This window comes from Dacryopinax primogenitus (assembly GCF_000292625.1).
Source record: "Dacryopinax primogenitus strain DJM-731 SS1 chromosome Unknown DACRYscaffold_3, whole genome shotgun sequence".
NCBI classification, from domain to species: Eukaryota; Fungi; Basidiomycota; class Dacrymycetes; order Dacrymycetales; family Dacrymycetaceae; genus Dacryopinax; species Dacryopinax primogenitus.
Window position 1 is genome coordinate 553293 of NW_024467200.1, and position 15329 is coordinate 568621.

Genomic DNA, 15329 nt, shown 5'->3' on the forward strand with positions numbered 1-15329 from the left:
TGCCAAGGTATACCAGCTACTTCCATGTCATAAAGGCTTAGTCATGTCTCTTGACCAAGAAATGAGCTGGTGCCCTGACAGGTTCATCTCATACCACATGCCCATGGGTGCATGGTTATCCTTGCGGGGCAGATGAACATACAAGATTTCATCTTGCCCAGTGTTGAGCACAAACGTGAGGCCAGCTTGATTAAGGTGTATCTCCATCGCCCACTTGTTAATGGGAGTGCCAGCCATAAAAAGCCAGGAAGAGGCTTGTTCTGCACAAAAGTCAGATAATGTGATGTACTGCAGTACCATATGACAAACTCACCGAGCAACACATGCACTTGTTCCCACTTGGCGGGCTTTGTGACCTCAGGCCACTCCCTGTCTTCACCGAGGACGTCGGCCAAACTTTTCATCTTCCTGACAACGCAGCCCTTGCATTTGTCTAATGATGTGTCAGTATGTATACTGCCAACTGCAAAACAAATACATACCAGTGCTGGGAGCCAGTGAGCATTCCTTCAATCGCTGATGACACAGCATGCAACAATGAGTCACTCCCTGGGACCAGCAATGCATGCCCTCCTTTGCGCACAAATTGCACTGCAAGAATAGTCAGCAGGATATAAACAGTGCTACGAGAACCATCTTACCTGGTCCTCAAGCAGAGCAACCTCCCACCATGTACCATACAACATCTGCAGAAGTTGGAAGCCTTCCGCAATGGTGGTCGGCTTTGCCTTAAGGTTATGGCCCTTCACCAATCGGGTTGTAGGCTCAGGTGCATTCCAGGCACTGAGCCAGACCTTCCCCTTGTTCTTCAAGCCCTTGCCCGACATCGTATTCACGGGGGTGATGGGTTTCTGGGAAAAATATTAGTACTGCTATTATCTGAATACCAACAGAACTTACCTCCATGACCCTCCGAGGTATGACAGCTTCTACCGTGTCGGACTCCAACATGTTCCCCCTACTGCAGGAAGGACGTGCCTTCTATAATACAACCTCTTGTTAACTCTCAGGATGCAAAACGTTAGGGAACCAGGGCGGTCCGCACTTGCAGGCACAAAAGCCACCAACATATCCGTTGCTTTCCCAGAAGGCACACCATCCACGAACTCCACCTCATCGGCATTGGACGGGGGCAATGCTGTTGCGGTCTTCTGATAAGCCCGGCACGGCTTGGGACGTTTTGGCTTATCCTACAACAATGAGTCAACTCCAGTATAACGGAAAGTACCGCAGGGGGACGTACCTCCTTCTTCTCAGTGACATCTGCCATCACCGCCTTCTCTACCGCCTCCGCCTCCTTCGCCTCTTCTTGCTCCGCATCCATTTCCACCCCCTTTGCATGCGCCACAACCTCTTCTTCCATCTCAGTAATTGTTGCAGATGGCCCGACTTCTGTGCTCGCAGGCATAAGTACTGATGCTGGAATACCACCCCAAGGGAGCGTTCCAGCGATAAGCGGCTTGGCAACCAGTGCGACTTGCTTCTGAGAGTCACTGGCCAGCTGATTGGTCTCTTGTGAGTCGCCAGGGAGAGCACCAGTGGTCTCGGCATCTTCTTCTTCCAAGGCCGTGATTGCTGGCAGCGTTGGCCCGGCATTGTCATCTTCTTCGGTCCACGCCTCCAATGGGAGATCCTCGTTTGCGGCACCAATGGGGGCACCTAAATGACGCCTCTTCCACTTGGTACTGATCTATTTGTACCATCAGTGGCAGTACCGCACGAGATACCAATCATGATGTACCTTTGTACCCATCACCGGCACCAATAACTCCCATAACATCTGTGTATGTGGGTCAAGGAAAAAAAGCACATGGCCCTCATCGACCAAACAGAATGCTCAGGGTTTCTCCAGCAACAATTTCGTCATATCGGCCTATGCAAACTGCATTAGTTCTCAAATATATGCACGCAAAGAACGACATACCCTCATTTTGCTGACCTTCTCCACCTGCTTGACCCATGCCCCCCATTCCTTCCGGTCCTTCGGGATGACAGACATCACGTCCGTGATCTTCTTCTTATATTCCCCCCTCTCCACCAGTACCCAAGATGCAGTTATCTTCAGGCCTTGAATTGCCGAATTCTCCTCTATTGTTTTCTCCAGAGCATCGGAAGTAGCAGCCATGGCAAAGAAAGGAAGGTGGTGGTGAAAAGTCAAGTTCAGAGGTGATTCGAATTTGCCTCCGTGATGGTTTTTAAAGGGCACAGTTAGCTCCGCACCGCCACCACCACCTGGACCACGGTTACCAAGGCCAAGTCAACAAGGCCAGTACCGGTGGCCGGTACTGCCAATGGTAAGGCCTGGATGGCCTTTCTCAGAAGTTCCCTGCAGGAGATGGCCACATCTGAACCACACAACCACCTCATCCTGGCAATGCGCTTAGGTCAATGCTTCACTTGCATGGTCGCATTTCAAACAAGCCATTGTGCTGCTCACATGGCAACAACCATATTATTGACAACATGATTCTGACCGGTATCTTTACCACCACCAGATACCAGTATTGTTATTTTTGTGTACCTTCGCAAGATTGCATATGATTGACATCTGACAAACAGCTATTCTACAATCCCAACGGTGACTGAGGACAGTCATTGTCTGAAGTTCCCCACAGTTGTATTGTAGTTAGTCCATTGTAGGCATACTCAAGATATTTGTTGCCGGAACATCTGTTCTACTGGCTCACATGCAGTATCCGGATACCACCGGACTGATATCAAGGGTGTGTCTTACTCAATTGGTTTCAGGTATCTTCCATGGTATGTTCTGATTACCACCTCCACATTCCTTTCGACTCTATATTAGATAGCCATATCTCCCTGTAATGGGGGGCTGGACTCTTCCCCTTTGACCACTCTGTATCCCCTCTCTAGCTAGCCCAACTCCTTGATATCACATCCTCTTTGAGCATATCCTTGTGTATATACTGCTATACTGGTATACCAACATCCATTACCTGGAAGCATGCTCACCTGTAGGAGGATCACACAAGAGCTCGATTAGACTATCTATTGTATCTACGGTACAGTAGGAGTCACATCAGAGGTTGGCATGTGTATTGACTGTGACAAGAAGTTTGAAGTCCAATGTGTCGATGTGCCCAAGGGTGTTCAAACAGCATAAACATATAGTTGTGACTAGTTCCAAAGTAAACCATTGTGAATTTGGCTTGCAACGGTCCCGTAGTATTGGCAGTAATACAACATTGATGCCATCGAGTTTGAGAACAGTTATTTGTGAACTCCAAATGTGGTGAAGTTGATGATCACAGGAAATATGGAGACCGGAATTTCTCTCCTCGGCTCCGAAACTCAAATAAAGACTAGAATGTTACGCAAAATCGAGGTCGGAGTCTTAGTTCCCGCACCGACAAATTAATCTTCCTTCAGCACTGCTGAACGGGGATTGAATCTCCTTACAACGTCTTACTCGAGTTCACGATGCGATTATTTAACGGTCTTTCGGGGACAGTGTGATGAGATACGAGAGAGAAAAACAATACTGATACAACATCCATTCATGTGATTACAGGTTAGGAGTCAAGAATCCAGGCATTGTCTTTCACGATCTTCTCTTTCTCGATAATGAATTTGCCCTAAGCATAGAATCAGCAATGGCAGAACCTGCGACAACTCAGGCGGACCTCCTTGTATTTCTGAGACGTCTCATATGCCTTCAAGTATGTCCATCCTACACTCGTACCGCATCCCATGCATGTTATGTCCGCAACCTGGATACAATACAGGTGTTAAACCTTCGCATTCAGAGAGCGAACAAGCACTGACGGTGTGCATGCCAGTTCTGAACACTTGGTCAAAAAGTGCTGAGAGGGTAAAACACGACGTACAAGAGCATTCTCTCCTCTTTCTTCCCTTGTTTGACATTGATTGCAGTGTGAAACAGGCTGTCAAATTAGGATCAGCACAACGGCGACGCTGCTGTATAAGGGAACTCACAAAGCTACGCCTTCCCTACCCGAGAACGCCTTGCTAATCAGCTCATCTTGAAGGGCCTACCCACTTCTAATCAGTATATTCCTGATTTGTGCAAATGAGACGAACCAAGTGTGTTGAGCACGTCGCACAGCTGTACACCGGTCGATCGCCTAGATAGAGCAGAGCGCCATCCTCATCGCTCCCTGTGGCAGGCGATTTCCCATGTCCGTTTGAGTTTGGAGGATCGAGCTCAAGAGGTTCGGATGTCGGTTCTTGTGTCATCTTGGAATGATCGAATAGAAGATCATGACCGTCTGAGAGAGAGGAATGAGCCTCCTGTCTGACTGGGATGGCGAGCTCGTGACCAGCGTCAGAGGCGCGGTCCCTACAGTGAAACCACGACATAGCGCTCACATATCACGCTTCCCGAATGCCGCACGCAACGCTCCCCCCCGAGCTGCTTGACCAAGTTGAACGAGTGCTCAACGCCCGAACTGTTCATGAAGGCGGTGGTTCCAGTGGGCAGGAAGAGCCATTGATCGACTTTAGTCTGCTTAACTCCCTGAACAAGCTCTTTCCTGATGGTGCGTCTTTAAAGCTGCCGTCCTGAGCTCAGGAATGACAGCATCGTGCAGAGGCATCACTGGAGAGGATTGAACAGGTACAAGCGGACCTCAAAGCTCAGCATGCAGCACTGCAGCAGGAGATCATCGAGCTTCGAGCTCAGCTACGACAAGAGTCGGACGCAACGAGAATGCAGACTATCCAGGCACTTATTGCTGTGCGTTCTGGCTTCCATCTCCTTTGCTTCATTTCTAAAGTATTGCGATACTAGGAGCTGCTTTCTCAGATGACACGCATACGCGAAAAGGCTACCGAGAGCGAAGCGATAGTGCGCGAGTTGACAAAGGACATGCAAGCACTGGACTTGGCTAAGCGTAACTTGAGCTTGAGCTTGACGGTACTGAAGAGATTCCAGATCCTCGGTACGTTAGCTTAACCATGGATTGGAATGGTGCTGATGAAGGTATAGTGAACGATCTAGGACGACTGGATGGGCTTGTTCAAGAGAGGAAGTACAGCGAGGTCGCTCCTACCCTGGGTGTATGCGCTCTCATCCCTTCTACGACCTGTGGCTGATATCGGAATAGGCGGTTAAGCAGATTGCCACCTCGTTTAGACCGTATGCCTCAGTGGACAAGATCGCCTTGGGAATGAAGAGGATGCAGGAGTTGACTGGGCAGTTGAGGACCGAGTTGGACGAGGATTTCGAGGCTTTGTGCGTCCACTCTCCGTAATGTCGTCACCCTATCTAACGGTTCTCTAGCTACAATCAAGACCGACAAAAGCCGATCAAGCCAAGTACCATCCGATCCGCATGCGAAGTAGTCGACGTGATGGGCACTGATGTCCGTCTTTCCCTTATCGACCGGTATTGCGCTCTCCAGCTGAAAGAGTACCGCCGTATCTTCCGCTCGACCGACGAAGCTGGCCAGCTGGACAATATCTCCCGCCGGTTTGCGTGGTTTAAGCGCGTGCTGAATGCGCATGACGAGGAGAGGGGTGATGTCTTCCCCAAAGAATGGAGGGTCGAACAGTACCTCTGTGCCAAGTTCACCGATATAACAAGGGACGACCTGGCGGTTGCGCTTACGCGGGCAGGGCAGAAACTCACCGTCGCTCTTCTGCTCGAGGCGCTCAAGGAGACGCTCGAGTTTGAGCAAACTATGAGTCGGAAGTTTGACACGCCGTTCTTGGAGGTCGTGGGCGTTGCCGCTTCCATTGCCAAGCCACCCGCAATGCTGTCAGGAGTATTTGACACACATATGGGCGTGTTTGTGGATGCTCAAGACAAGTGCGTTCGGGCTTACTCAATAGAAAGCCGCGGCACTAACTTGCCTTCAGAGCACTATCAGATATGCTCGCTGGCTACCGGGGTACCAAGTCTCGCGCCTCTCTGGATGAAGCGACAAGCGATGGGAATAACCAGACCGTACTTGGTTCCTCCACCGATCTGTTCTACTTCTACCGTCAGATCCTAGAGCAGTGTGCGAAGCTCTCCACCAAACAAGCGTTGTTTGACCTGTGCTCGCTCCAGAAGAAGTGGCTTAGGATCTATGCGGAGGACGTGCTTGTTGCTGGGCTGAAGCCGTATGTCCTGTTTCTACTTGATGGAATATGTGTCTGATAGACATGCAGTGATAAAGAAGGCCGTTCGTTCGACCGCAAATCCGCGGACGGCAGAGTCAACATATCTGAGCTGAAGAACGCCTCGCTTGTGCTAAACACAGCGGAGTACTGTCACGCCACCGCTGCGCAGCTAGAGGAGCGTATCAAAGAACTTATACATCCTGATTATCGGGAAAAGGTCACTCTTCAGCCGGAGCAGGACGTCTTCGTGGGCGTCATCGCTAGCGCCATCTCCGTCCAACTTAAGGAACTGGAAGCGGCGACGGACCCAAGCTTCGCCGTGCTCTCCAGGGCGGGATGGGGCGAGGTCACCAGCGTCAGCGGGCCGAGTAACGCTGTGATGGACTTGGTGAAGACTGTGGAGACGGTTGGTGAGGGCCTGAAGGAGCAAGTGCAGTATAAGAAGTGGCTGAGAAACTTCTACGATAAGGCTGCACAGTGAGCACTCTGTCCGCGTGATGAAGGGCGACGGCTGACGAATGGAAAGCACCTTGATGACGAGATTCAGTCATGCGGTGGTCAAGAGTCGGCCGATTAAGGACGTCTCAGCGGAGCAGGCAAGCATGATCTGTTTTTCACAACCCTTCATCCTCATTCATACTCAGATTATGATCGACTTACAAACACTCCGATCCTGCATCCTAGAGCTCCCCGGGACCCAACCGGGCGAGACGCTCAGCAGTTATATCAAAAACATCACCAAGACGACGACGAACCTCGAAACCGTGCTCAAGTTGGTTATCGCGCCCGTCATACCGGCCGATGCTTTCGTGCAAAATTATACGTTGCTCATTCAGGACTCGTCTTTCTCTAACTTCCAAAAAGTGCGTTTTCCTTGTCTCCGCGGAGAATCAGTCTTTGATCATGTATGCACCAGATTTTGGATCTCAAGGGCACGCCCCGAGCGGAGCAGAATACACTGCTCGACACATTCCTCACCGTGACGAGCCATATGGAGCACCTAGAGAGCACGTCCTTCCTCTCCTCCCTTGACATGGATCCGGACAACAAGCAGACACAACCGAGCACACTCGGACGTACGCTGACGAGCCCGCCTATGAGCGGTAGCAGGGTCACGCTTCCGTCTATCCTAGTCGGATCGGGTGCGATAGCGGAGGAGCCAGGTTCAGGGGCATTAAGCGGGAGCAGTACGAGTAAGGGCGAACAACCAAGGCAGGTGTTCTCCAACCTACGGAGTTTCATGGCCTTTGGCTCGCGGAGGGAATCTGTAATAAAATAAGTAATACCGACTCTATTCAGATATTACCATTATCTAGCTAGCAATTGGATTGTTTTCGGTTACTCCAAACTTCCGAGTTGAGTAGAAAGTTGCCGATGTCACGTACGCGTCTCTCTCTCCGCGGCTCCAATTTTTGCTGGGCTGTTCTCTCGCACCCACGACGTCTGACCCCTGGTCCCTACTGTTCAGGACTTTCTTCACCAAACACTCCCCATCCTCCTCATCGTCCAAACAGCCCAAGATGAACGCCCAAATGGCCAACCTCGCCATCTCACTAGGTGGTATGCAAAGTCCGTATCATATCTTTCAAGCCCACTTAGCAGATGCTAACCTTCCTTCTCGCCGCAGTCGCACGCAAGATCCCTATGGACAAGGACCCCCAGATCCTGATGTACGTTCGGATTGGGTATGTTGCGGCCCAGCTTCTCTGTTTGGCGGTGTACTACTATACGTCGATGAAGGTGAGTCTGCTGTTATCGGGATTGAGAGGAGGCTAAGAAGGGAACAGATCAAGCAGAAGAACGATCAAACGGTGTTGAAGTACGGTGAGTTGCATTCGCTCCTTTTGGTTTTTTTTTTGCTGATGCGAGTACAGTGGAAGCTAAGAACCCGATGGTATGAATATGTTTTTGTTATAAGGGTGTGCGGTGTTGACTTGGAGGGCAGTCGCCAGATTCTGGGGGATTGGTCACCACCACTGTCCGGGATTACGACCTCGCCGAAGTGTCTAAAGCTGTGGGTATATCTCCTCATACAACCTGCAACTGCTGACACCGTGACAGGTCCGCGGTGTCTACATGGGTGTAGGGATGATGGCCGTCCTGCACCTCTACATGAAGTTCAACCCGCCGCTGTTCGTGCAAACCCTGACCGCTCTCAAGGGAATCTACGACGCGAAGGTTGTTCAGATCCACCTGTTCGGCAAGGCCGCGACTGGGGATCTTAAGAGGCCGTTCAAGGTTGGCGGCCTGTTCGGCGCGGCGTCCGACCCTGCAACGGACGCGGCGAGCATCAAAGAAGCTGAGAGCAAGCCCGCGCCAAAGAAGGATGAGTGAGCGTCGGCACGGTCTGGGGCTAAAATGCTCTTGCATGAGCAGGGTAGAGCAAAGGAGGGGATTAGGTTAGGCTATGTGCTTTTTTCTATGAATGAGGTAGAGAGCGCAGGGATGTGTTCGGATACGTTTTTGTGTACAAGTTCTTTGCACAGTGGTTTAATCTCCCACCGGCTGCGGCCCTCTTCCCCGCACTCGTCCTGGCCGTACGACTGCTCCCATGTAGCAGAACAGCATTATGAACATTTTGCCTCGCTGCTAACAACCAAGTTGTTCCAACACTGAACCTACTCCTCCAGTGTATACCCGACGATGCTCCTCCTGCCGACCATCTCACCGATCTTGAATATCCCGTATGCTTCAAGGGCATACACGCCCAGCTTGGCCCATGCACCAGAACGCAGCACTTCACGCCAGTAGTTCATGTTGCTCACACGGGAGAAGAGCGTGCTGTATGCTTCGGTCCATGCGGAGCCATTAAGAGGAGGCGCGAGCTTCTCAGCGACGTACACCTGCTTGGCAATTTCGCGCAGGACGGCGAGGTTGTAGAATAGTGGTTCGCGGTAGCCTGTGGATCGTTAGTCTCATTTTTGCAGGGCGGGAAAGAAGTTCGCACTTCCAAGTAAGCTGCCCAGCCTGTCTCCTACTGCACCCCCGAGCTTCCCTAGACCGACAAGCGCCTCCCCTGCTCGCTCCTGCGCCTGTTCTACGGCAGACTTGGTCGTTGCTGCTGCTTGTTTCTCAGGCTCGGTAGATGCGAACCGGCGGAATGCGGGATTGCGCAGGGTGGTGCGTAGTGCTGGCGATCGGAGGAATGACATATTGGGATTTGGGAACAAAAGGGTTGGATAGGAATGCTCGGCCCTTCTATGCTGTGGGCGGAGCTGTTTTGGGTAAAGGGAGGCCGAGGAGGACGGCGAGGAGAGATGGAAGGACGACGAGCTCGACGGTTTGGTCGTTGTTCTTTGCTTGCGCCGTTCTACACGGGATCAAACGGTCCGTTCACTCAGCTTCCGTCTCCGGGGCGGCCCTACTCCGTTCGGCTCCGGTAAGGGGCTGTGCAGAAGAGTTTTTCTATGTCTCTCTTCGGTGAAGTAAGCGGTGTCATGTGGTAATCACATGCTTGTCAGGGGAACGTGACATCTTCGGTGCCGGCTCCTGATCACGACCGGCCTACTTAATGGGACTACTTATACCTTCCAAGGGATGACACGATTCACTTCTTGCAACTCTCCTGCCCCCCTCCCCGCACTCACATCCCCCGCCACCCCCAGCAGCACCAACTCTAGATATGTCAGATATCAAAGAGCCCGGGTTTAAGGTGCACCCTCTGGGACCAACCTGATGTCAGTTGGAGGCTGACCCACGTGCGCAAGTCGAGCGAGCTGTTCGCACGTCTTGCTGAGGTGCTCGAGGCTTACACCCCGGAGGAGAAGGCTAAGGAGCTCAAGAAGGTTCGGTTCCATCTCTTTGCTTCACCTTACCCACTTCTGCTGCTGCTACGGGCTATGAGCTGCGGACGGTTCTGTACGCGCCGTTGCACGATACTGACCCCTCGCAGACCAATGGAATCTTCGAGATGCAGATCAAGGGCGCCTCGGGGGAAGTGAAAACATGGACGATCGACATGAAAAAAGAGGGCAAAGTCGTCAAGGGCAAGCCTGCCCCCAAGCCTGACGTGACTATCATCGCCGGTGACGAACTCTTCCTCGACCTCGCAGAGGGCAGGGTATGTTCGCCTCCTCCCCGTTTATGGATGTCGTTGATCGCTGGGGTAGACAAATGGCCAAAAGGCGTTCATGACCGGGAAACTCAAGACCAAGGGGAACATGATGCTCGCCACTAAGCTGGACGCGGTGCTCAAGGTACGCATTCCCTCGGCGGCTTGCTCGGCGTTTGTTCACACAGGGCATAGACCGCCCAGGGCGAGCTCAAGGCGAAGCTCTAGTTTCCCATTCCCGTCACTTCACGTGCATACCATCCCCAACCGTATACGTTACATCATTTTGTACAATTATAGGAGTAAGTGGGGTTATCGTCATAGTAGAGAATGGGGAAGGGTCATCACAGTATTTTCCATTATACAACGTAAAAGATCTCGAAGCGAAACTTGTCAGAAGAAAGAGCCGAACAAGCTGCTCGCTCGTCGGGGAGCCGGCTGGATGTCTTTGCGCAGGTTAACCAAACTCTGCAATTGCTTCATCACCTGAACATTTGGTCAATAACGAGAACTACCAGAGGGGGGAAAGTTAAACACACCTCTTCCAACTTGTCTTTCCTTTCTTGCAAATCCAAGTGCGCACGGATGTTCGGGTTCTCCCTCGCAAACTTTGCGATCTCCTTCCGGTCGAGATCATACATTAAGCGGGAATCGATTTCCCGTGGGAATTGATAGAAGAAATGGTCGAGCAGCTCGATGTTGAGGAAGAGGGCAGAAGTGTACGCAAGCTTGTCAGCGACGACATTGAGGAATACCTCGGGGCAAAGGGCGTCGTTTTCTGGTCCACTCTTGCACCTTTTCGACTTGAGCGCAGCGAGTCGGAGCTTAAGGACGCCCAGCCTGTTGGTGTAGGCTAACGCTTGCCCTCCATCGATGATTACACCAGGGCTGAAACGATACGACTCGATCGCCACCGGACCTTCTTCCTCCACTTCTTCTCCCGCCTTGATACGCGTAAGCCTTGACAAGCTTCGTTGTCGTTCTTGTTCCTCCAACGTGCGGACATATTCTAATAGGTTGCTCAGCCTACGGCTCCCCCCAACCTTCTTCCTGATCTCGACAAGCTTATCCTGGCACATCTTGAGTTCCTCCTCGAACAAGACCTGCGCCTTGTCTCGTCCAGTAACCCATTCCCTATCCTCTACCTCGACTTCGTACTTGTACGGCTTGATGCAGTTCTCGACCTGGTCCGCTGCTACACCAAGGCGCTCGCGAAGGATGGCGTGGGAGAATTGGACGATGCGATCCACAGTCTGAGGATGATAATTGAACGGTTCGCCAGAGGCGATGTTCTCGATCAGCGCACGGAGGCCGTCAGCAACCATTTGCGTTGAGTCGCGACCGACCCCGGACTTAGTAAGGAGCGAAGATGCAGCGTCGAGTTTGTACCTCCAATAAGAATCCACGTCTTCCGGCTTGATTTTGGGGTCGTTTCCAAGCGTCGTGAGTTCTTCGACGCGCTTGTCCGACCAGTAGAGCTGCTCAAGGATATCCATGAGCTTCTCGTCTAGCATTCCTTTTAGCTTGGAACGGATCTGTGGTTTTGTGAATTGCTGAGTTAACTCCTTGAATTTGGCTTTCAACTGGTCGACAGTCTCGGCCACATAGGACTCAGCGGTAACGCGGCGGTCATTGTATTGGACCTTGAACTGATATTGGGTTTCCTCGAGCTCGAGTTGGACCGCGTTGGAAATCGAATGAAGAGAACTAGCCATGCTCGATTCCAATACGTCCATCAATCGCTTCCTCAAAGTGTCCGTGCCGACCATAACGCTTGATGATCGGCCGAAGTGTTCGCGATGCGCCCCGAAATAGTCTTCTTCCCGGCGCATAACTGCACCAGTAATATTGGGTCTCTCGGAACCAAGATGAGCCCGCACACCAGCAAGGCCGGTTGGCTTGCAAACGACACCGACGTAACCCAAGTGAAGAGGATATCGATTACCCTGCAGAATGTTGGCTCCAGCCTCTGGCTCGACAAGGTCCATCTTGGTGATAACCCCAATGGTACGCAGTCCGAGGGGGTCAACCTTACGACTGGCTCGCAGTGCAGGCGAATTGGCGAGATCAACATTCGCAGCACACACTGCTAGGATGATGTTGGGCTCCTTGATATAGCGGTCGCATAATGTGGATATCTTCTCCTTCAACTCCTCTGGTTGATCCAGGGAGCTGATCTGAACATAACCCGGCAGATCAATAAGCGTCAAATCGGGAACGTGGGGGCTGTATATCCGCAAGTCGATTGGCTTGTCGGAAACACACTCCTCCGCCGGGACAGCCTGATTGAGCTCGACCAATGTCTTCTGAATCTCTTTCCAGTCGGTGATCTTGCCCAAGCCAAGGGCCGGAAATTCTCCGTATTCGCCGGCATTGCCTTCCTTAGCAGGGCTGTGTATCAACGTGAGCTCAATGGGTCGCCTAGTAACCATGTTGTTTCCCCTTGCATGTATGCGTCAGAACACAGCAAGTATATGACAAAAGTTGTGCGTACTTGGGCAAAAACTCATGGCCAACAATAGCCTCCAATACCGAACTCTTCCCAGAGCTCTGACTTCCGATCACAACAATACTGGGCAGCTTGAGACTGTCGCTCTGATCGATGCTGAGCAATATGCTTCTGATCTCGATAAGCTTGCGCGTAAGATGCATCAAGCCGTCTTGGCGATCTTGCAATTGGCTGGATCCTGCTCGCTTCTCTTCTGATTTGGGATCGGCTGGAGATGACAATGTAGCAGCCACTAACGCAGCGACCGCTGCGCTCTGGTCACCGCCCTCAGGCTCGCCCTCGGTCTTCGATCCTTCACCTCCCTTCCCTGAACGTCCTTCGCCTTTCTTGCTCCCACCCGTAGAAGCTAACAATCCCTTAAGGAATTCAGGGATTTCAAGCTTGGGAAGCTCGATGCTGCCGACGCGTCCTACAACAGAGTTGATTTGACTGGAGGCGGCGTCCAAGAAGTCAGAGGCTGTTTCTTGAGCTGACGTTATCCATTCGTTCGTCTTCTTACGGAACTCTGTACCAATAGATTGTAATTAGCTTCCGCATAAGGATGGATAATCGAACTTACCCTCGACTTTGTAGTTGGCGTAGCCGACAGCGCCTGCACCCACACCAATGCCCGCAATGGGTACTCGGAATGCGCGAAGCACGAACTTGGGCAGTGCGGTGTACGATATTGCGCGTGCGTGCATGTTCCTGAGATAGGCGGCTCTTCGGATTGACACATGCGCTTGGAGCTGACGCGTCTTGCCTGCAAGCAACGTCGAATGGTTTCGCATTGTCCATTGCAGCTTTCGACTGCTGCTGTGCCTTCTCACCGCCTGTCGTGCGGCGACGAAAGGGGATCGAAGCATGTCGTGTTGTCAGCACCAAATATGGCCAGTGCGAGATGTCCCGCACGTCGAAATCAGGTAGAGAAGGACGTGCGTTGTGGACAAAAGTCGTCCACGACGAGAGCGACAAGTTACAGCCAAAAGGTACAGTAATGACAAGAAGGGACGGAAGCAAACCAAGCCGGCTGACGACGCGGCAGGCTGAGAGACAAAATTCATCTCCGAGATGAGGGAGTGACACGTGATTCTATTCCAGGTTATTTCCTCACTAGGGAAAACCAGTTCAATCGCTATAACCGTCAAATTAAATCGTCCCATATTTCTCCTGGGACCAGTCGGTTATGTTCATTAGCACCTTCCGTCCCTCCGTACCGTCCAACACATCTCGCATAATTCGTTCAGCCGCCGTGACCTCTACATCCTCCGGCCCTTCCAGCGGTTTCCTGTTCGCTGAATGTACCTCTTGATTCCGTCTCTCCACATCCAGATGTGGTTCGAGAGTCAATCGAGCTCCGTTGTCCGGAATCCCATCGCTCGCGACAATCAGCACCACTCTACCGCTCGGAAGTTTTTCGTGCTTCACATCTGCCACGGTGGTCTGGTATGGGGGAGTGAGGCTAATCGTAAGAAGGCGTGTTCGAACCAGTGACGCTTCATCGCTAATAAAGGGAAGGAAGGGGTACAGCGGCGCCACAATGTCTGTCGGCCACTTTTGGTCCCAATTTTCCAAACCTGGATCGAACTGTCAACATTAGCGTCCCGTGAATGAATGAACACGAAACCTCACTCCTCGTTGGACGATTCTTACCGAGCATGTGATCTTCGAATATGCACTCCTCGCCTGGATGCTCATCTTGGATCCACTTCACTTCGTTCTTATCGTTCGTGTTGTGCTACTCGGTTAACCGAGTACATGCCAGCTTCCAGTCGGGTCTTCCGCATTCTTGTGGTCTTCCACTGCCGTACAATCACCACAACAGATCCATTTCTCCTAAGGAAGAAAGTCACCTGATCGTGTCTACTGCAGGCGTGGAATCAGGAAATTGCTCGCAGCTCCCTCGATATCTCTTCTCTGACGTCACACAGCTTATATGTGGTGTAAATGAAAAGGAGAAACCCGTAGCTTTTGATTTACAGCTCAACCAATTTGGCAATGACCAACAGACGCATTTGGTACTTCCAAATCGCCCATTCTCGATTGATCAGATGGGCAACTATCTGTTGATATCTACAATTAGGTCAGCCTCTGCTGATGCAAAACGTGCAAATGTCCTAAATGGGCAACTTGGTATTCTCCTCATCTTTTTGTCTCTTGTTCTTCGTCTGAATGTCCTGGAGCTTTCGTAGATGTTCTGAAGTGATTTCACAAACTTGAATCTCAACGACACCCTATAAAATAGCTGTCTGAGCACAAATCCCCTGAAGTATAACCATACCGACCATACCGGGACGGGCCTTCTCATAAAGGAAAGGTCAGTTCGACTGCTATGACGGTCAAATCGTCCCATATAGAAAGGCGCATCCAATCGGTTCTATTCACCAGCACTTTTCTCTCGTCTGTTCCACCCAAAGCATCGCGTATGATTCGCTCGGCGGCTGTCACCTCCAATTTCTCGAGTCCTTCGAGAGGCTTCCTGTTCGCAGAGCGCACCCAGCTTTCGATCATCTCCTGTTTATTCTCCGCATCCGGGTGGTCGTCGAGGTTAATTCGAGCTGAATTATCCGGTAGACCGTCGGTCGCCAGAGTCAACACCACTCTACCCACCGGTAGTCTCTCGTGCGTAACATCTGCGAGAGCTGTCTGATACGGAGGGGAAAGGCTGTTCGTGAGAAGACGTTTCCGAAAGAATGGCGCTTC

The 15329-nt window shown here is 51.6% G+C and overlaps 7 protein-coding genes across 7 annotated transcripts; 3 read left to right on the top strand and 4 right to left on the bottom strand.

The window, feature by feature from the left end:
- Window positions 1–27: 27 nt before the first annotated feature.
- On the bottom strand, window positions 28–1780 carry DACRYDRAFT_104618 (uncharacterized protein; the record flags this gene model as incomplete). The annotated part of the gene is made up of 8 exons (XM_040767957.1): window positions 28–260; window positions 314–433; window positions 483–591; window positions 642–851; window positions 901–961; window positions 1021–1190; window positions 1244–1690; window positions 1742–1780. The coding sequence occupies 8 exons, from the start codon at window positions 1778–1780 to the stop codon at window positions 28–30; spliced, it is 1389 nt and encodes a 462-aa protein (XP_040631637.1).
- A 57-nt stretch (window positions 1781–1837) lies between these two features.
- DACRYDRAFT_104619 (uncharacterized protein) lies at window positions 1838–2125 on the bottom strand (the record flags this gene model as incomplete). Its single annotated transcript, XM_040767958.1, has 2 exons — window positions 1838–1873; window positions 1925–2125. 2 exons carry the CDS (start codon window positions 2123–2125, stop codon window positions 1838–1840), a joined length of 237 nt encoding a protein of 78 aa, XP_040631638.1.
- A 1483-nt stretch (window positions 2126–3608) lies between these two features.
- Window positions 3609–4231, bottom strand: DACRYDRAFT_75635 (yippee-domain-containing protein; the record flags this gene model as incomplete). The annotated part of the gene is made up of 5 exons (XM_040776147.1): window positions 4063–4231; window positions 3958–4013; window positions 3849–3905; window positions 3787–3802; window positions 3609–3731 (listed from the first exon to the last, which is right to left on the bottom strand). Exons 1-5 carry the CDS (start codon window positions 4216–4218, stop codon window positions 3609–3611), a joined length of 408 nt encoding a protein of 135 aa, XP_040631639.1. The 5' UTR covers window positions 4219–4231.
- Window positions 4232–4366: 135 nt separating this feature from the next.
- Window positions 4367–7374, top strand: DACRYDRAFT_75636 (uncharacterized protein; the record flags this gene model as incomplete). Its single annotated transcript, XM_040776148.1, has 10 exons — window positions 4367–4520; window positions 4572–4717; window positions 4772–4922; window positions 4970–5040; window positions 5088–5215; window positions 5264–5791; window positions 5842–6070; window positions 6128–6564; window positions 6614–6950; window positions 7004–7374. 10 exons carry the CDS (start codon window positions 4367–4369, stop codon window positions 7364–7366), a joined length of 2544 nt encoding a protein of 847 aa, XP_040631640.1. The 3' UTR covers window positions 7367–7374.
- A 162-nt stretch (window positions 7375–7536) lies between these two features.
- On the top strand, window positions 7537–9338 carry DACRYDRAFT_20384 (inorganic phosphate transporter). Its single transcript, XM_040771916.1, has 7 exons — window positions 7537–7656; window positions 7715–7827; window positions 7875–7911; window positions 7962–7981; window positions 8033–8101; window positions 8149–8986; window positions 9035–9338. Exons 1-6 carry the CDS (start codon window positions 7608–7610, stop codon window positions 8419–8421), a joined length of 561 nt encoding a protein of 186 aa, XP_040631641.1. The 5' UTR covers window positions 7537–7607; the 3' UTR covers window positions 8422–8986; window positions 9035–9338.
- Window positions 9339–9709: 371 nt separating this feature from the next.
- On the top strand, window positions 9710–10366 carry DACRYDRAFT_104623 (sterol-binding-like protein; the record flags this gene model as incomplete). The annotated part of the gene is made up of 5 exons (XM_040767959.1): window positions 9710–9739; window positions 9795–9872; window positions 9980–10147; window positions 10197–10283; window positions 10334–10366. 5 exons carry the CDS (start codon window positions 9710–9712, stop codon window positions 10364–10366), a joined length of 396 nt encoding a protein of 131 aa, XP_040631642.1.
- A 165-nt stretch (window positions 10367–10531) lies between these two features.
- On the bottom strand, window positions 10532–13330 carry DACRYDRAFT_104624 (uncharacterized protein; the record flags this gene model as incomplete). Its single annotated transcript, XM_040767960.1, has 4 exons — window positions 10532–10624; window positions 10678–12580; window positions 12633–13152; window positions 13207–13330. 4 exons carry the CDS (start codon window positions 13328–13330, stop codon window positions 10532–10534), a joined length of 2640 nt encoding a protein of 879 aa, XP_040631643.1.
- Window positions 13331–15329: the final 1999 nt, after the last annotated feature.